Here is a 20005-nt window from a genome sequence, read left to right on the forward strand (position 1 = left end):
GGGGCGCCTGGGTGGCGCAGTCGGTTGAGCGTCCGACTTCAGCCAGGTCACGATCTCGCGGTCCGTGAGTTCGAGCCCCGCGTCGGGCTCTGGGCTGATGGCTCAGAGCCTGGAGCCTGTTTCCGATTCTGTGTCTCCCTCTCTCTCTGCCCCTCCCCGTTCGTGCTCTGTCTCTCTCTGTCCCAAAAATAAATAAAAACGTGGAGAAAAAAAAAATTTTTTTTAAATAATAAAAAAAAAAAAAAAAAAGAGAGGAGGCTCCTGTCTTCCTGAGGTCTTTGATGAAGCTCTGACTCATTGGAGAGTTGAGGTTGAACTTCCTTGCTCTCAGATTTAGTTTCATCAGGAGGCATTTCTGCTTACACAGAATTACCAGGTGAGGAAATCGCCTGGAAAATAAAACATCAGTTTCCAAGAAAAGGATCATCATCTCCCTCTCCTTCCATCCCTTCCTTAATCATCATGATTATCGTCAATAATATGTGTTCACTGATTACTACTATGCTAAAGTTTTATATACATAGTCCTCCCAACCAATGTCAGAAGACAATGAAAATGTTTTCATCTTATAGGTGAGTTACCTAAAATCTAGAAAGAATTCATGGTTTTTCCTGGGTATACAGTTAGAAACTGACAGGTTACATGGAAATGATTGAACTTAATTATATCTGTATAAAAATATGTTAAATATTATTATTATATTATTATATTGTAGTAACTGTATTATTATTGATATTGTCATTTATTATCACACTAATTATATTACTATAAGATCATACTGTGATGTTATAAATGTATTGAATATTATTTTAAATATATTGGTTCCGGTTAGATTTTCACATCAGAATCCTTTTCCAGCCTTCATTCCATCCCTCACTTTCATACAATCTCTAACTCCAGGGACCCCACAAATCCTTACTACATAAAAGTATATCTTTTCAACTCTAGAAGTCAGAGAGAACCTTAAACCTTAGCAGACCATGTGAATTATTAGTCATGGAAACAAACTCACCTTTCTGGAATTACATGCGTTTTCTGCACACCACATGGCTGAAACAGAGATGCTGATGCATAATTCCAGCAAGGTAAGGATGAGCATTAGAGACATGATGCCCTAGGAGATATGATGCCTCATATGACACATAGTACAAACATTCAGAGGGAAAACATGTTATCAAGAAACCAAATATAACATCTCCCTCCTTTAAAACAGAACAAAGTGAACCATAGATTAGCTTTAAGACACAGGCACACACCAACATTCTTTAAGAGACACCTCATCAACCTAAAAACATAGAAACTGGGGCCTGGGGGGCTCAGTTGGTTAAGTGTCTGACTCTTGATTTTGGCTCAGGTCATGATCTCACGGTTCGTGGGATCAAGCCCCATGTTGGACTCTCTGCTGACAGCATTGCCCTGGTTGGGATTCTCTCTCTCCCTCTCTCTCTCTGCCTCTCCCCTGCGTACCCTCTCTCTCTCTCTCAAAATAAATAAATAAACTTTAAAAATAAGTAAATAATGGGGCACCTGGGTGGCTCAGTCGGTTGAGCGTCTGACTTCGGCCCAGGTCATGATCTCGTGGTCTGTGGGTTTGAGCCCCACATCGGGCTCTGTGCTGACAGCTCGGAGCCCGGAGCCTGTTTCCGATTCTGTGTCTCCCTCTCTCTCTGACCCTCCCCTGTTCATGCTCTGTCTCTCTCTGTCTCAAAAATAAATAAACATGGGGCGCCTGGGTGGCACAGTCGGTTAAGCGTCCGACTTCAGCCAGGTCACGATCTCGCGGTCCGTGAGTTCAAGCCCCGCGTCGGGCTCTGGGCGGATGGCTCAGAGCCTGGAGCCTGTTTCCGATTCTGTGTCTCCCTCTCTCTCTGCCCCTCCCCCGTTCATGCTCTGTCTCTCTCTGTCCCAAAAATAAATAAACGTTGAAAAAAAAAATTTTTTTTTTAAAATAAAAAAAAAATAAATAAACATTAAAAAAACTTTTTTTAAATAAGTAAATAATAAATAGATAAATGGAAAAAATTTACCTGGAGAGAGAGATACATTGCATTTTTTATCAACCACGTGAAGTGGTCACAGCTGAAGAGGCTGTAAAGGCAAAATTCTGATATTCTTGCTAACGTCTAGGAATCTGAGTCATAGCCAACTAAAGAAATGAGTAGGTAGTTCAGAACAATGGGCAAAAATGACCCCCCACCATTTCATTAATGGGATTTTATTAGAAGGTTTATGTGTCTATGCCATCCCTAGAAACTAAACACTAAACTGAAATATTAAACACAAAATTACTAGACTAGCGATCCTGCTATTATCACTGAGGCACCTCGAAGGAGAAGCAAACACAAGATTGCTCCAGAAGGAAAATACTACAAAACCCACCTGAAAATGACAACAACAACAACAACAACAAACCCAGACCCATAGAAATATAAACTTAGATAATTAACAATACATTTCAGAAAGAAAAGAAATGAGGCACAAACTTCTTTGCCAGCAAACAGGAGGACTGGGAGTCAGGCAGTAAAAATAGGTCATCAAATAGGTCATCACGGAGAAAAAAGGCAAATTTAAAGGAAAACCTTAATTCTAAATTGACCTCAGAAGAGGGAGAATATCTAATGCAAACAACAACATCATTTGAAAAGTTTCTTAGGGAGCTTCCCTTTAAAAATAATATACCCCCAAAATTCCAACGTGAAGTACCACATTCCAAACTTCGGTGACTCATGATTCAAAAATCCCAGGTCACAGAGAACACTGTAAATCTCCCAAGTCAGTTTTATTAAGTAAGATATGAAATTTAAAAAATTTCATTTAATTTCTCTGGGGAGTGTAATAGTAGCAGCAATAAATACTAATATTATAACACAATGTGCACTGGGTTTTTTTTTTTTTTAATTTTTTTTAATGTTTACTTATTTTTGAGAGAGAGGGAGACAGAGTGTGAGCAGGGGAGGGGCAGAGAGAGGAGACACAGAATCCGAAGCAGGCTCCAGGCTCCGAGCTGTCAGCACAGAGCCCGATGTGGGGCTCGAACTCATGGACCCCGAGATCATGACCTGAGCCGAAGTCGGACGCTCAACCAACTGAGCCACCCAGGCGCCCCAATGTGCACTGTTTTAATTGCTCATCAAATATGAACTTGTTTAACCCTTACATCAACCCTGTGAGATTGATACTATTACCATCCTCATATCAAAGATGAGCAAATTGGGGCACCTGGGTGGCTCGGTCTGTTAGGCATCCGACTTCAGCTCGGGTCACGATCTCACAGTTTGTGGGTTCAAGCTCCGCATCCGGCTCTGTGCTGACAGCTCAGAGCCTGGACCCTGCTTCAGATTCTGTGTCTCCCTCTCTCTCTGCTCCTCCCCTACTCATACTCTGTCTCTCTCTCTCTCTCTCTCTCTCTCTCAAAAACTAATAATAAAAAAAAAAAAAAGATGAGCACATTGAAACACTATCTAATTTGCCCTTCATTGTAGAGCTAATAAGTGGCAAAGCCCGGATTCAAATCAAGGTAGCATGATACCCGATATGATATTCTTCTGTACATTTGAGATCATTTGGAATATTTTATAATTAAACATAATTTTTGAAAACATACGTTTGATAAGACGTCCATGCAAATGCATAAGTCCAGTGACTCTGAAGATGGACATCCCTTGAGAGAATACTTATTAACTGCTAAATTGATCGAGACCAAAACAAACCCAACTAGAGCAACGGTAGTGCTGGCAATATTCATTCCAAAATTGTGTTCCACCTAAAAAAGAACAGGAATTTTCAATTAATATAGGAAGCACATGCTTCCTTCCTTTGGTAGCAATTCATTTAAACCCCCATCTAAGACCTGCGGGTCTTAAGAAGAACTTTGGTTCTTACTCTGAGGAAAATATAGAGTCCCTGGAGGATTTTGAGCAAAGGGGCAATGCAGTTAGATTAATGGGAGCACTGAGGTCTCAAGCAGGACTAGTATAGACAGGGCCAGCGGTAGAAGCAAGGAACCCGGTTATGAAAGATGATGTCTGACTGGATGAGAAACAGTCAAAGTCAGATTTAGCTTGAACATAGGGCCAACAGGATGTGTGAATCAATTGGATTCAAGATTGTCAAAGAAAGAGAAGTCAGGGATAATCCTCAGGGTTTGGGCCTGGGAATCTGGAAGGAGGGAGTGCCCATCAGCTGATATGGGGAGGAAATGGAGGGAGAAGGTTGGAGGAGGAAGATTAGGATAGAGTTTGGGAGATTTTAGAACTCTTAAGTGGAAGCAATGAGATCCACCGGCATGTTGCCCAGAGGGAGATCTAGGCTGGAAGTGTTTATTTCAGGGTTGTGGGCATGCAATGTCACTTGAAGCCAGGAGCATGGATGAGGTCACCAAAGGAGTGAGTAGGGCAGGTAACAAGGAATTGAGTTCTGGGGCACCCCAACTTTTGAAGGTCAGAGAGAAGCAAAGGAAAGGAGATTGAGAAGGGGACACTGAAAAGACAAGAGGAAACCAGCTAATGGAAGTGATCTAGAAGCTAAATGAAGAAATTATTGGAAGGAGGAATGAGTGATCCACTGCGTACTAAATGCTGCCCATGAATCAAGTTAGATGAGGACCGGGAATTGATCTCTGCGTTGCCAACAGAGAAATCAGTAGTGATCTTAAGGAGAGTGTTTACAAAGATGTAACAGGGAAGAAAATAAAGCCTTATTATAAAACAATGCCCTTCCTGGGTAGATTGGAAGTTCTTACTCGATAGGTAGGGAAGAAAATAAAGCCTTATTGGAAAATAAAGCCCTTACTGGGTAGATTGGAACTGGAGACAGAGTGTAGATAATTCCTTTGAGGAGTTTAACTACAGAAGGAAAAGCAAATTGTGCCCATAGCTATCAGGAGAAAATAAGGTCAAGGTATTTTTTTTCTGCTTAGATTAGTAACTGGATGCTGATAGGCTGATTGAAAAAATCTAGCAGAAAGACATTTGGAGTGATGCACTCAGGTGGGAAAAAAAGGAACAGAATCTAGTATTCAAATAGGGATGACAGCTTTGAAGAAAATCAGAGTCACCTACGGTAAGAAGTTAGAATAAAAAACGAATCGGTTCAGACCTGTTCTGTGAAGTGGATGTTAGAGAGGGCATCTGAATGTTCTTTTCTAAGGGCTTGGGTTTCTCAGAATAGGGAGCAAGGTCATCAACAGAGAATAAAGGTAAAGAAAAGGGATTGGTGTTCAAGGTGGCCATCCATGGAGAAGGCAGAGTGAATGAGCTAGGAAAGGCGTGTAGCTGGCAGAGAGATGATTTAGTGAGAACACATAACAGGGACTTATGAAGTGTATAAGGAATCACTAAAGGAATAGAACTTTTGGCTTTTGGGTGTGGACTTAGTGGTGGGAAAGGGTACACTCAAAGTAGTTAGAATTAGTCAAGTTTCACAACACACAAAAATCAAGAAGCCTTTTTCTGAGCTTCAGATTCATCAAATATTCAAAGTAACCATCCCAGGAATCATTCACAATCTCCATGATTTTCTGATAATTTACCATCTGAATGCCTTAAGAGAATTTTCTTGTGCGTTACACAAGACTCGGTGTCTCAGTTGAATTCACCAACCTCTACTCTCTTGTTATTAATGGGTAACTTATTTCTAGTTCCACAATCATAGGAATACAGGAAGAACTGCCACTTACCAACTTTTTTGTGGGCTTTCTCCCAGCTGCAACAGACAAGGATCCTGAAACAATAAACTGTTTAAACACAGGAAATGAAACAGATAAGAGAACATTAAGTCTCAACCATTTTCATTTTGTCCTCCGTCAATTAGTAGATATCTAGCAATGGTTGCATAAAATTTCTTTCTAAAATTCACACTCTATCACAGAGAATTATACTCGATGTTGCTCATCATTTCGTATGAATGAAATTTTTAATTAGTTAAAATTTTGAGCAAACATGTGATATTTTATTACATCTGTTTTTATACATTATATGAGCGTGCATACTTTAAAAACATAAGACATATATGTAATGCGATATAATTATCTTTATGCTTATACTTATATTAAATGTAAATAATATTTATTTACATACACATGCATATATAACGTCATGTTCATATTCTGACTCAAGCTTCAGATGAGGGTTTGATTTATTGGATTAGATGTTCTGAAAGAACTTCAGCAACTCTGTCTACATTGCTATACCCACTCATTTTAAATGATTATTTTGATAAGCTATTATTTTCATGACTCTAATTTTATAAAGTGAATTCTCTACAAGTTGATGGCTTTCTCAAAATTTCATGCTGTTTTATACCCCACAAATTCTTACAACAATTTGCCGAGCCACGCCTATGGTTTGAGGGCAAAGTTGCCAAAATCATGGAGAGCAAGAGCTGGCTCCATAGATTCAATTCTCGAATATTCTGCCTGAACACAAAGGAACAGGCTTCGGATTCCACGTCAAATAACAAGATGGTTATCACGAGAAAGTTCAGGGTCACTAGAGCTTTATGGTCGAGAGCATATGCACCCTGACCCTATCTTCAGCTTGTATTCATTCAGTCACCTAGGCTCAGTTTTTGCCTACTTCTTTTTCTGTAAAATAGAGATGTGCATATCCCCATGTTAATATTACTGACCTTATAGCTATATGGGGATGGAATGAAATGATACATGATGAGGTCTTGGAAATTGGCCCGGCACACCTAAAGCACTTGTATTATTAACAATAGCTAAGGTTTTTATGTATTTTTCCCCATTTAAAAATGGCCCAAAAAGAGGGCCCCCATGTTATTTCTACTATCTTACTGAAGAAACTAAAGGGTAAGAGCTTAGATATTTTTCTCAAAGGTCAATAAGGATGGGTAAGAGGAAGATTGGTTCATAGAAGGAATCACACGGTCAATAAACAGCAGGGCCCGTATACAGAGGGAAGGGGAGGGAGACAGGGGTGTAGTTGCAGGTAAGGCCAGATAATGTCGTGGATCTTAGACTTTACTCCATCAGCGATAGACAGAGCCGGGGCAAAGCTTCCAGCGATGGGAATCCAATGGTCAGATTTGAACCTTCATGCTGAGGATGCTTTCAAAGAATGAGCTCTGGCTTCCTGACCACATTTTTCCAACATACTGACCCCAGCTTTCTGAGAAAAGAAAACTCTTTCCTGATGGAATAACTGAAACACTTCACCATCCTCTGTTCTACAATATGGAAGTTTTCCATTTAGATAGTCAGGATTCATTATGCAGAGAAAATGTGTACTTCAGGTTTTCTAGAAAAATTCAGACTCCAAGTATTTCATCAAAATGATAGTAGGAACTATCTAAAAATTTCAGAAATGTTAAATCCAAATTACGTGTTTTATACTGCATCCAGAAACTGAATGTCATCTTTTGTCAGCATATGAGATTGTTGACAAATTATGAGCAATTTTGTTTTAAAGAAGATCTGAAGGTCGATGATTCTGAAAAACTAAACTCATGAATAAATTAGAGCCCCAGATTTGCTATAAATTTATATCTTCTTCTTTGCCAATTACATGTTCCATTTACTATTTTCAACTAAACTTGCCCATCTTGGATTTCATGGTAGTCTGAGACCGAACACTTATAAATTCTCCAAGGTCTAACACCAGAATAGACAAGAAAAAAAAAAAAAAACAAAAAAATTAGTGTCTGATTAGCAAATAGTTCCAACTAATTATCTTTTTAAAAAGAAAACATCAGGTAGTTGATAATCAAATAACAAATTTATTTATTCAAATAAATTTTAAAACCACCTAGAACCAAAGCCTATTTTATTGGTTCTGTTTTGACTCAAATAAGGGAAATCAGTCTTCTGATTTCCAGACTGTAATCAGCAGGCAAATCTCTTATCTCCCAAACCAGGACTCTCTTGACTGCACAAGACAATTCACCAATACTCATTTTTCATTTGATTTTCTTAGCATCCATAAATGTAATAGCTGGATTTAATGCATGAATACATCAAGTTAATGTTTGAGACTTAATTTGTACTCAGCAAATGTGATTTCTCTTACTCAGGAAGGCACTTTGTTTTTAAAAGTTGTGTAAGGAATTACAAATCAAACCCACAGCATGCAATCTCCAAATAACCTAAAAACAACACTTTAATAATCTAACACATTTCTAGCAGTGGTATCTAAGAAATGATCTACGGTCAGGGGAACATGAATACGCACAAAAACAGCACCCCATAGTGGGTAGCCTGTGTAGAAGACCAAGAAAAACGGGCGGAAGGGACGAAATATGCTTTGTAAGGCACCTAGAAAAACACCCAGAGCCAGAATTGTTGCTCCATTCATGATCTGGACGGCCTATAAGGAAAAAAGAAAAAAAAAAAGCATAATGGTCATGTACTAGTGTCCATGAAGAAGAGACCATTTGAATTTTCTTCAGAAAGGAGATATCATTGCTGGAAATGATGACAATGTCAAGCTTAACTGGGCAAGGCCTTATTCTGGGAGGTTTTTGTTCTATGCCATTCCCACCGATCCCAATGGCAGCCCTTCATCACCACGTCTCTCCCTCCTCCTGTCCATTCTCACAAACTCCTTCCAGACAGTGGTAGAAAAGTAGAGGCAATATGGCTGGCAACACAGACGGGGTCAAATATCTTCCTAGCACACCTTGGGGCCATAGTATGATGAAGGCACTCAGACATTAAACAGCAGTTCATCCAAGCTTTCGTCAATCCAATTTTTAGATCTAAAATACGGAAGGCATTCATAAGAACTCAGCCTCCCGAGGTGGTGGTCAGACTGGAGTCCATTCTCCAATGCTGACAGGACAGTTCCTACTCCCCAGGTCTAAAATGGGTCCCAGTCTTTTCTTAAAGAAGCAACATTATTGACTTAGTGATGAATAATTCAGAAATCTCTCCTGATGAGGATAGACAAGGTTTTCCACATGCTATTTATTTTCTTCTGTCTTAAACCAATTTGTAAACTAAAGATGACCTACCCCAAGGGCCTGTAACTTCTCCTTCTGGTGATTTTGTGATCCATTAATGGGCTGGTAGACAGAGTTATTCACCACCTCTGGTTCCACCTGGCTCGCTGGGGTACCACCTGCTGAGGTTGCCTCCAGTTCTGCATTCTCATCTCCTCGGGAGGCCATCTGGGGTTATTGACGGCTATCACAGAAAAGAAATCCAAAGGTTTGATGTTTTCCCTTTCCCCACCAGCTACAATTTTTTGAGTGCAACAGAACGGTTCATTTCCATCCATACATCAAAATGACTCTCCACAAATGGAGCATCAATTTACATTGTTTAATTTCATTTTGTCTTGGAGTAGTAGACACCATCAAACTACTGTAGTAAGTCTGAGTGCCTCACATAACTTTGAAACAGTGAAGTGTGATTCCTTTCTCATTTTTATATGTATGTATACATTACATAGCCCCTCTTCAAATCAATTCTGGACAACCAGACAGATGGTTTCACTGAAAGTTGATCTCTTGGTTGAGGAAAATGACTTTGGTCACCTCCCTATAATAACAAGAGGTATAATTTATTGAGTTGCTCCTACATGCCAGGTACTGTCTGGTTGCTGTGACCGTGTTAACATATTTAATCCTCCCAACAATCTATGTTGCGATGTTATTATTCCGATTTTAAAGATGAAAAAATTGAGGCATAGAGAGGTCAGATAACTTACCCACACTTAACACAGCTCATAACTGAGTTCAGCTCTATTAGGGACATTCTACTTTAAGGTCGAACATTTTTTAATCGTTATGCTATATAGTACTATATGGAAGATACCGTTCTGGGTCACCGTTCGGTACAGCGGAAAGAGATTAAGCACCGTGGAAGAGACGAATCTAAATCCAAATTTGGCCACTTATTAGTTGTGTGATCTAGTAATGGGAGCCTCAGTGTTCACATATGTAAAATGAAAATAATTTTAATTTCATATTAACATGGCAAGAGGCAACTTTGATAAGGTCTGAAGTCCCTAACCTAATAGACAGTTGGTAAATGTTAACTTTAACTCATACTCTGCCTTGTGGCAAAAAAAAAAAAAAAAAAAAAAAAAAAGACTCAAAGTATTGTATATAAGGTTCACCAAACAACCACCTCAATCATTACACCTAAAAAAAGATGTGTCGCTAAAATATACACTGGGGGCGCCTGAGTGGCTCAGTTGGTTAAATGTCTGACTCGGTTTCAGCTCAGATCACCATCTCATGGTTCATGAGTTCAAGCCCCACATCAAGCTCTGCACTTTCAGTGACTTGGGATTCTCTCTCTCTCTCTCTCTCTCTCTCTCTCTCTCTCTCAGAATAAATAAATAAACTAAACAAAATTAAATATATATATACACACACACACAATATGTTCAATCTTGAGCAATATAACTTCCTAGTGGGAAAACTGATAAAGGGAAACTTGTTTCAGATGGAGTCAGGACGCCACAACAGGGGCTTCTCGTGCCCTGTCCCTCCTCCTCAGTTGTAGACCCAACAGGAAGAGAAGCACTTGGCATCTTCCAAGTCAATACCACTTTACTACCCCAGAGAAGAGCAGCCCAGCCAACAAGAGGCTGTCACAACTAAAAGCTACTCTATTTCCAAGTCCCAGTCTGCTGCAAGGGACTTTTTGTGTATAACAGTAACTCCTAATTCGCCTCTTTCCCTCTATAAAAGAGCAGTTCCTTCTCTTTGTTGTCTGGACTCACATATGATTTTGTGTTAGCTTGCTTGTCCCAAATTGCAATTCTCTACTCTTCCTGAATAAACCCATTTTTGCTAGTAAAATAACTGATAACAGGCTTCTCCAACACAAAGTGATTGCAAAATGCTTCTCTGCTTCTACAACTGATGAGGTGGACAGTAGGAGATTAACCACAGGGGCACCTGGGTGGCTCAGTCGGTTAAGCGTCTGACTCTTGATTTTGGCTCAGGTCACAATCTCACAGTTTATGAGTTCAAGCCCCACATCGGGCTCTGTGCTGACAGTGCAGAGCCTGCTTGGGATTCTCTCTACCCCTATTCCACTTGCTCTCTGTCTCTCTCAAAATAAATAAATAAGCTTAAAAAAGCTTTTTTTTTTTTTAAAGAAAAAAGAGATTAACTACAAACCCATTATATACTGCTGAATTCTGCCAAAACTATTGACTTTGAGTTTAGAATGGTTTCTTACTTTCTACTTTTTGTTGCAAATTGTACGGCAGATCTATTGTTCTAATAATTTCACTCACTTTTATCAGATTAGATCCATGCTGCTTCCTTTCAGGATAAGGTTTACCTTTCCAGTTCTCTATCATAAAGGCTATGTGTCATGCTTATTTATTCACAAAGGCACTAAGAAGGTGAAAGTCAGAACACATTCTATCTTTATCACATTGAAAATTGCTATTTTACCTCTCATCAAAATGTCCTGCCAATACTGATTTCCATGCTAGCATTTAGGTACACGCTCTGTTTAAACACTGATAAATACAGAATGACAAGGAACCCTTACCTTCCATGTTCAATACTATGCATGGAATCCAAGAAGGAGGAAATATCAAAAGTTGACAGCAAAGTCTGTTTTAATAAATACCTGATGTAATCCTGGTCAGGATGTATAATAATAAGAATGGCCAAACAGGGCCCCCTGGGTGACTCAGTCGGTTAAGCGTCTGACTTCAGCTCAGGTCATGATCTCGAGATCCATGAGTTCGAGCCCCACATCAGGCCCTTGCTGACAACTCAGAGCCTGGAGCCTGCTTTGGATTCTGTGTCTTCCTCTCCCTCCGCCCCTCCCCTGCTCGTGCTCTGTCTCTCTCACTCTCAAAAATAAACAAACGTAAAACAAAATTTTTTTAATTCCCTCAAATCCCTCTCTCATCTATGTTGAACATCACCTTGCAAAGCTTAGGCTTAACATTTATCCATTGGGAAATATGTATATATATACATTTTTTTAAAGATTTTATTCTTTTTTAAGTGATCTCCACACCCAACATGGGGCCCAGATTCACCACCTCAAGATCAAGAGTTGCATGCTTCACTGACAGCCAACCACATGCCCTGGGAAATACAACTATATTTTACACAAGATATCTGCCTCGCTAAAATGTATTAATGTGGAGCGCGGTGCTCCTTCATGATCAGATACCTGCTTGCCTGTTAGTCCAGCTTCACGCCTCCCCCTCCCTATCTCACAGCTCTGTCCAGCCATGTTTTATTTCTTTTAATGCCCCCCAAGCATCAAGTTCTCAAAAGTCTTCAACTCTCCTTCTCCGTATTATTCCTCTCTTCCTGAAACACATTTTCCCTCAAGCTCCACCTAGAAAATTTCTGCTCTTCTTCCAGACTGACTCTCAGTCCACATGCCACACTTTCCTGAGGGAAGCCATCTTGAGTCCTGGCCGGGTCTGGAGGAAGCCTCCCCTTTATTACCTCAGAACGCCCTGCCCTCTGCTTCCCTTTTCCTACTACTTACGTGTCTGAACCTCAACTGACTGGATGTTCACCTGTATCTGATGTCTTCCCATCCTGGTAACCCCAGGGCCTAGATCTGTGTCTGTCACATGCTGCGCACTCAGTGAATACATGCTTAATAAATAAATGAACTTTTGGTCCCGCTTGATGTAGCCATGCCTTATGAATGATAACGTTGGGGCGCCTGGGTGGCGCAGTCGGTTAAGCGTCCGACTTCAGCCAGGTCACGATCTCGCGGTCCGTGAGTTCGAGCCCCACGTCAGGCTCTGGGCTGATGGCTCAGAGCCTGGAGCCTGTTTCCGGTTCTGTGTCTCCCTCTCTCTCTGCCCCTTCCCCGTTCATGCTCTGTCTCTCTCTGTCCCAAAAATAAATAAACGTTGAAAAAAAAATAAAAAAAAAAAAAAATGAATGATAACGTGAAATATGTTTGTGAGGATTGGAGCCTCTCATACAGAGAAACTCCCGAGTAGTTCTGGAAGGAGGAAATCTATCATTTATTTTTTAAGTTTATTTATTTGTTTTTCTTGAGAGAGAGAGAAAGCTGGAGTGGGGGAGAATCAGAGAGAGAGAGGAGAGAGCAAGAATCCCACACAGGCTCCACACCAAGAACGCAGAGCCCAATGCAGGGCTCAAACCCACAAACCACAGGGTCATGACCTGAGCCAAATTCAAGAGTCAGATGCTTAATTGACTGAGCCACCCAGGCACCCCTCTAGCCACATCATTTAATTTGACTTTTTTATTTTGTTATTTTGTTTATTTATTTATTTATTTAATTTATTTTTTTTTTTTCAACATTTATTTTCGGGACAGAGAGAGACAGAGCATGAACGGGGGAGGGGCAGAGAGAGAGGGAGACACAGAATCGGAAACAGGCTCCAGGCTCTGAGCCATCAGCCCAGAGCCCGACGCGGGGCTCAAACCCACGGACCGCGAGATCGTGACCTGGCTGAAGTCGGACGCTTAACCAACTGCGCCACCCAGGCGCCCCGTTTATTTATTTATTTTGAGAGAGAGAGCACAAGCAGAGGAGGGGCAGAGATGGGAGGGGTGGGGGGAGAGAATCCCAAGCAGGCTCGTGCTGTTTGCGCTAAGGCCAATGTGGGGCTTGAACTCATGAACCATGAAATCATGACCTAGGCTGAAACCAAGAGTCAAATGCTGAACCAACTCAGCCACCCAGGTACCTCTTGATTTTTTAAAATAACTATAAATGGGGCACCTGTGTGGCTCAGTCGGTTAAGCCTCTGACTTCAGCTCAGGTCATGCTCTCATCGTTCATGGGTTCAAGCCCCATGTTGTGCTCTGGGCTGACGGCCCAGAGCCTGGAGCCTGCTTCAGATCCTGTGTCTCAGTCTCTCTCTGCCCCTCCCCTGCTCACTCTCTCTCTCTCTCTCTCAAAGGTAAATAAACATTAAAGAATAAATAAATAAAAATAAAATAACTATACATATCAGGGAGAATTTTCAGGCTTCAGGCAAAATAAACTATGTTCAATAATGTGGTCAATTGAGCTTGTTTTTTTTAATGGGAGAAGTATAGATTTCCCGAGAACCCATTAAGTTCACCTATCTGGCTTTTAGTGTATGTCAGGCATTGCACTAAATGCTTTACCCATTTAACCACCATATGTCTCACACATCCATATAAATAGGTACTGCTGCTATGATCCTTTCCATTTTGCAGGCGAGAAAGTGGAACACCAGGAGACTTAAGTAATTTGCCAAAACCCACAAGGCCAGCAATTTCAGGAGCTGGAGACCCGAACCTGGCAATCTGGCTTTCAGAGTATCGTTACCATCCCTCTGAGCTCATGCAGAAACTCACTTACTAAATCCTTACTTCAGATGTGTCCAGACCATCCCTCATTCCCACAGCCGGCAGCCGAATTTGGAGGCAGCCACTTGGATTATATAATATCTAAGAGGTGTGTGTGTGTGTGTGTGTGTGTGTGTGTGTGTGTGTGTAGGTGGTATCCACGCCCGTGTCTTTCCAAAGAAATAACTAGACAATTATGTCTAACATTTTGAACACCAGAGGAACAATCAGACTCTAAAGGGAAGCCATGCTCGCAGCTGACAGTTCCAAATCTCTACGTGACAACCAACCAGAACACTCTGCAGACATCCTCACGGCCCACTGACTCTCCTGGGTGGCACCCAGGAGACAAGAAAAAAGGGGGCTTTCTCTGAAGAGCGAATCTGTAGGGTTTACCTTGGAGGCTTCAAGCGTTGGAAGACGTCTTCCCTCTGAAGCCGAGTAGGAGACTCTCAGTAATGACAGTGACGGTGTCCTTTCTGGAAAACTGCAGCCTCTTCGGACTCAGGCTTAACGTACCTTTGCCTGAGGCAACACTCTAGAGGAGTCGGTGAAAATGTGGTGCTGGCTGACTGAAGAGTGTGCCAACCACACGGGCACCTGGGACGACTCTGCTTTCACTGCGCGTCCCCAAGGCTTGCCGTTGATTAGGAAACTGGCAGCAGCAGTAACTGTCTGCTGGCCCTGTGACATTGCTTAACATATGGTTGGACCAAGAAATGCAAGCAGGAAGTACAGGGAGATGGGTGGGAAAGAACTGTGGGATGGGGGGTGTCGAACAATCACTTTCCCAGTAAGAAAAGAACGAAGTCAGATAGTAAGAGCAGCGTCTGGAGGAGGGAGGGTGGTCACACGCATCCTTACGTTCAATTCTCACAGGCTTAGACAGGCTGGTTCGTCTGCCAACGTCAAAGATACAAAAATTAGGCAAATTGTAGTTTAATGGCATTGAATGATTGCTGCGTACCAGTCATCACTCTAAATGCCCTGCGCACATTAACTCACTTCAGCCTCACGATGACTCCAGGCCAAGGTATAACAGGTAACCCAATCTCACAGAAGAGAAAACTATGGCATAGAAACGTTAACCAGCTTTCCTAACCGGAGCCAGTGCTCGGCCAAGCTGTGTGCAAACCTCAAGCTCTGGGTAGGGTGAGGTCAGGGTCATGCCTGCTACTCCCAGTATGATTTGTAAATAATGATGCCTCTTGGGGTGCCTGGGTGGCTCAGTCGGATAAGCATCTGAGGTCAGCTCAGGTCATGATCTCATGGTTTGTGCGTTTGAGCCTCATGTCGGGCTCTGTGCTGACAATGCGGAGCCTGCTTGGGATTCTTTCTCTCTCTCTCTCTCTCTCTCTCTCCCTTTCTCTCTCTGCCCCTCCCTCACTTGCTCTCTCTCTCTCTCTCTCTCAAAATAAATAAAGTTGAAAATAAATAAAGAGGGGCACCTGGGTGGCTCTGTCAGTTAAGTGTCCGACTTCAGCTCGGGTCATGATCTTGAGGTTTGTGAGTTCGAGCCCCGTGTCGGGCTCCATGCTGACAGCTCGGGGCCTGGAGCCAGCTTCAGATTGTGTCTCCCTCTCCCTCTCCCCCTCCCCCGCTCATTCTCTGTCTCTGTGTCTCAAAAATAAATATACATTTCCTTAAATTTAATAAACAAATTAATTAATTAATTAATAAAGCCTCTCCTCACTTTCAAAAGTACCCCAGCTCAGAAGATACATTATTGGGAAAATGAATAAAAAGAAACCTCGTTTGTGAAGATGGTGTTGGGAAGCCAAAAGCAGGCAGCTCTCATGCCCTACTGCTTCCCCGGAATGGCAGAGCCCACAGGAAGAGACCTCCCTTCTCAATCCATACTATTTTGCCTTCTTTAATACCCAGCAGAAGGAAGAAAGGTGTTTCTCACCTCACCACCTTCTCCTGGCAACAGCCCAGCCAATGAGAGACAGTCACACTCAGCCAACAAGGAGCCCCTACACTTAGAATTCCCTTTTTCCCCCAATGGACTTTTTGTTTCTAACAGCCCTCCCCAGCTCCACCCCTTTCTCGATAAAAGAGTGGTCCTCCCCTTCCTTTTGAGGATTTTCCTATGGTTTGCTGTAGCTTGCTTTTGTCACGTTGCAATTCCCTACTATTCCTGCACCAACCCATTTTTGCTGGTGAAATGACTGGCAGTTTTATTTTTAGGCTTAACATTCCACAATCGTCCTAAATAAATAAAGTGCCCTTAAATAGATGATGGGAAGATCAGAGCCAAGAGGCAGTAGGGCAATAAATCACATGTGGAGATTCAAAATGCAATCTTTAGGAAGGTCACAGGACAGAGCCTGGAGGGGGCAGCCCATGACTGGGTGAGGTCCTCATTCTAGAAACTGGAGCGGAAGGGGAAACTTGGTCACGAAAAGAGAAAAAGAGGCCGGGTACCATGACCGAAGGAGCGCTCTGGGAGGGGACATGGTGAACTTGGACTCTGAATATGAAGTGAGTGGAGGCCTGGCAGCCAGAGAAATGTAATCGTGTGCAGGAGCTCTGCGACCAGGGCTGGTACCCAAGCCTGGAGTAGAGACTCTGGAGCTTTGGATGACAGAGAAACTCTAAACATAAGGAAATAGCTAACAGGATGGCAGCAAAAGGTATGTTCCTCATGTTTCACTTTAGCCAGAGTCATTGCAAATGGAATACTGATGAAACAGCAGGAGGAGAAGGGGGGGGGGGGGGGGGGGACAGGGGATGTAGGGAGGGGGAGGAAGTGAGGGAGGAAGAAAAGGAGAAGGAGGAGGGAGAGCAGGAGGAGAAGGAAAAGGAAGAATAAGAAGGGAAAAGACAAGAAAGTGCTCTCAGGGAAGGAGAGGAAGAAATATGAGTAAGTGAGGAAAGGAGTAGTTCCTTTTAACATACTCGTTTTAAATTAAGAACTGCAGAAAAAAAAAAGAGCTCTGAAAGGAAGTTAATTAAACTCTAAGACTTCAGTTGTCTCGTTCGTAAATATAAGACCATAGTACCCACCTTAGAGAACAGCACGTATAAAGATTAAATGACAGAATGCATGCAGAGGTCTTAGCAACTAAGATCTTTACATGCATTGGAAATAAATGAATAAAAATGGGAAGACTCTTCAGTTCCTTAGAGAGAGAGAGAGAGATTATGAGAAACTGCTTTCACAATTTGCACAGATGACTTCTGCTGGTGTGCAATAGTCCGTAATTTCAAGAGAAAATGTTTTCAAGGATGCTGACTAGCTTTTGGTGCTGCAATAACATAATGAATAATCAAGCTCAAAATTCAAGTTGTTAATTTCCAAAAGGAAAAAAAATGAATCTTGATTTGAATGAAGTCAGTATTCCAGCTGTTCATCCACATGGGACCCATTAAGACCTTGAAAAGTGATACATTTCTCAAGCCTTGTTTGTCTTAATCCAGTTACTAAGTACTGTTTGCATCCTTGCTTTTATCCCTACACCCAAGTGCACGCTAATGTGTGCACATACCTACTAAAATCATGCCCTTCTTGGGGCAGTACCTTTATATATCTTAGTAAGCATATGTATTCTTGTTAAGAAAAAAAAATTAGTTAACCATCTAAAATCTCTGACTTTGAAATATGTTCCATGTGTCTGGCTCATTGCTTACTAGTTTATAGCTTTGCAAGTTTCTAAGTCCCTGCTTGGAAACCATGCCCTGCCAGGTGTGACGTTCCTTAGTATAATCATAAGACAATAAAAGGTTGTGGTAGACAAAGATTGCTGTTACTAGGGTCTGGAAATAGTGAGCCATCAAATAAAATGAAACCAATGATCAGAAACAAGCCTTATTCTTTCCTGTTTTAGCCTCATGCTATTTTTTTTGACAAGGCGGGGAAATACACTTGTACAGATCTAGTCTTAGACTTTGGAGGAAGGCATTGCATTTTTAGAGTTGCTCAGGAAACCAGGAAGAGTTATCATGATATTTGTTGGCAAAAAGAGAAATAGCCTACATAGAAAACATTAGTAAAGTGTTCCTCCTCAACTTCCAACTACCTCGTGGAATCATTTGGGTGAGCCTCGCTCACCAAAGAAGGACTGTCTCTATTCTCAGTTGTTCTCACTGTAGTAAAAGAGCACTGGAGATGGGTTTAAGAACTTGTTCAAGGGCCAAAGGGTTTAGGAGATACTCAAAGCTGAGCAATCCTCAGATCCTAAGCCACAACTGGGGAATATCCTCAGAGTCAATGAGTGGGGTGATTCCCAAAAGGTAGCTAGGGGTCTGACTTGTCTAGAGGGTCTGGTGACTGAGGAATGGCCCCCTCACCACCAAGAATGATGTTTGATCAACTCAACACCCCTAAGACAAATAATACAGTGAAGAAATGGGCAGAAGAGACAAATAGACACCTTTCTAAAGAAGACATCCAGATGGCTAACAGACACATGAAAAGATGCTTATCTTCAGGGAAATACAACTCAAAACCACAATGAAATACCACCTCACACCTGTCAGAATGGCTAAAATGAACATATCAGGAAACAACAGATGTTGGTGAGGAAGTGGAGAAAGGGGAACCCTTTTGCACTGTTGGTGGGAATGCAAACTGGTGCAGCCACTCTGGAAAACAGTATGGAGGTTCCTCAAAAAAATTAAAAATAGAACTACCCTATGACCCAGCAATTACATTACTAGGTATTTGTCCAAAGGATACAAAAATGCTGATTTGAAGGGGCACACGCTCCCCAATGTTTATAGCAGTGCTATCAACAATAGCCAAATTATGGGAAGAACCCAGATGTCCATCAACTAATGAATGGATAAAGAAAATGTGATATATATATCATATATATATATGATATATATATCATATATATGTATACATATATATATCACATTTATCATATGTCAAATGTGATATATATATCACATTTATATATATATCATATATATATGTATACATATATATATATATATATACATATTCAAATACTAGTCAGCAAAGAGAATGAAATCTTGCCATTTGCAACAACGTGGATGGAACTAGAGTGTATTATGCTAAGCAAAATAAGTCAGGCAGAGAAAGACAAATATCATATGATTTCACTCATGTGGAATTTAAGAAACAACAGATGAACATAGGGGAGGGGAAGGAAAAATAAGATAAAAACAGAGAGGGAGGCAAACCATAAGAAAATCTTTTTTTTTTAATTTTTTTAATTTTTTTTTTCAACGTTTATTTATTTTTGGGACAGAGAGAGACAGAGCATGAACAGGGGAGGGGCAGAGAGAGAGGGAGACACAGAATCGGAAACAGGCTCCAGGCTCTGAGCCATCAGCCCAGAGCCCGACGCGGGGCTCGAACTCACGGACCGCGAGATCATGACCTGGCTGAAGTCGGACGCTCAACCGACTGCGCCACCCAGGCGCCCCAGGAAAATCTTAAATACAGAGAACAAACTGAGGGTTGCTGAAAGTTAGGTGGGTAGAGGGATGGGCTAGATGGGTGATGGGCATTAAGGAGGGCACCTGTGATGAGCACTGGGTGTTAAGTGTAAGTGACGAATCACCAGGTTCTACTCCTGAAACCAACACTACACTGTATATTAAATAACTTGAACTTAAATAAATACATTTTTTAAAAAGTTTCCAAATTAAGAAAAAAAAAAGAATTTTGTGTAATCAATGTGCAGGACAGTCTTAAAGATCCGCATGCTGCTGACTGAAGGCTCAAAGTGGTCTCACTGAATTAGCACTGGCAGGTGCCTGGTGGGAGCAG

The 20005-nt window shown here is 41.5% G+C and overlaps 1 protein-coding gene across 3 annotated transcripts; it reads right to left on the reverse strand.

The window, feature by feature from the left end:
• Positions 1-257: 257 nt before the first annotated feature.
• LOC121043365 (membrane-spanning 4-domains subfamily A member 3) lies at positions 258-14990 on the reverse strand. 3 transcript variants are annotated; one of them, XM_040495034.1, is made up of 7 exons: positions 14656-14948; positions 8971-9142; positions 8190-8324; positions 5678-5734; positions 3605-3763; positions 1013-1114; positions 258-389 (listed from the first exon to the last, which is right to left on the reverse strand). In XM_040495034.1, the coding sequence occupies exons 2-7, from the start codon at positions 9124-9126 to the stop codon at positions 360-362; spliced, it is 639 nt and encodes a 212-aa protein (XP_040350968.1). In that variant the 5' UTR covers positions 9127-9142; positions 14656-14948; the 3' UTR covers positions 258-359. The 3 variants fall into 3 exon arrangements, with proteins under 3 accessions (XP_040350968.1, XP_040350969.1, XP_040350970.1); XM_040495035.1 differs by having other exon boundaries at positions 14689-14947; XM_040495036.1 differs by lacking the exon at positions 8190-8324 and having other exon boundaries at positions 14656-14990.
• Positions 14991-20005: the final 5015 nt, after the last annotated feature.

This window comes from Herpailurus yagouaroundi, unplaced genomic scaffold (assembly GCF_014898765.1).
Source record: "Herpailurus yagouaroundi ecotype Mexico unplaced genomic scaffold, PumYag 187, whole genome shotgun sequence".
NCBI classification, from domain to species: domain Eukaryota; kingdom Metazoa; phylum Chordata; class Mammalia; order Carnivora; family Felidae; genus Herpailurus; species Herpailurus yagouaroundi.

What these genes read in the sequence shown, in the direction of transcription:
- LOC121043365 (XM_040495034.1), bottom strand. Translation starts at nt 9,126, where the DNA reads ATGGCCTCCCGAGGAGATGAGAATGCAGAACTGGAGGCAACCTCAGCA. An exon ending in AGAAGTTACAGGCCCTTGGG is followed by an intron (nt 8,325 to 8,970) that starts GTAGGTCATCTT and finishes TTTTCCTTATAG; the next exon opens with GCCGTCCAGATCATGAATGG. An exon ending in ACGCATGTAATTCCAGAAAG is followed by an intron (nt 390 to 1,012) that starts GTGAGTTTGTTT and finishes TTTATTTTCCAG; the next exon opens with GCGATTTCCTCACCTGGTAA.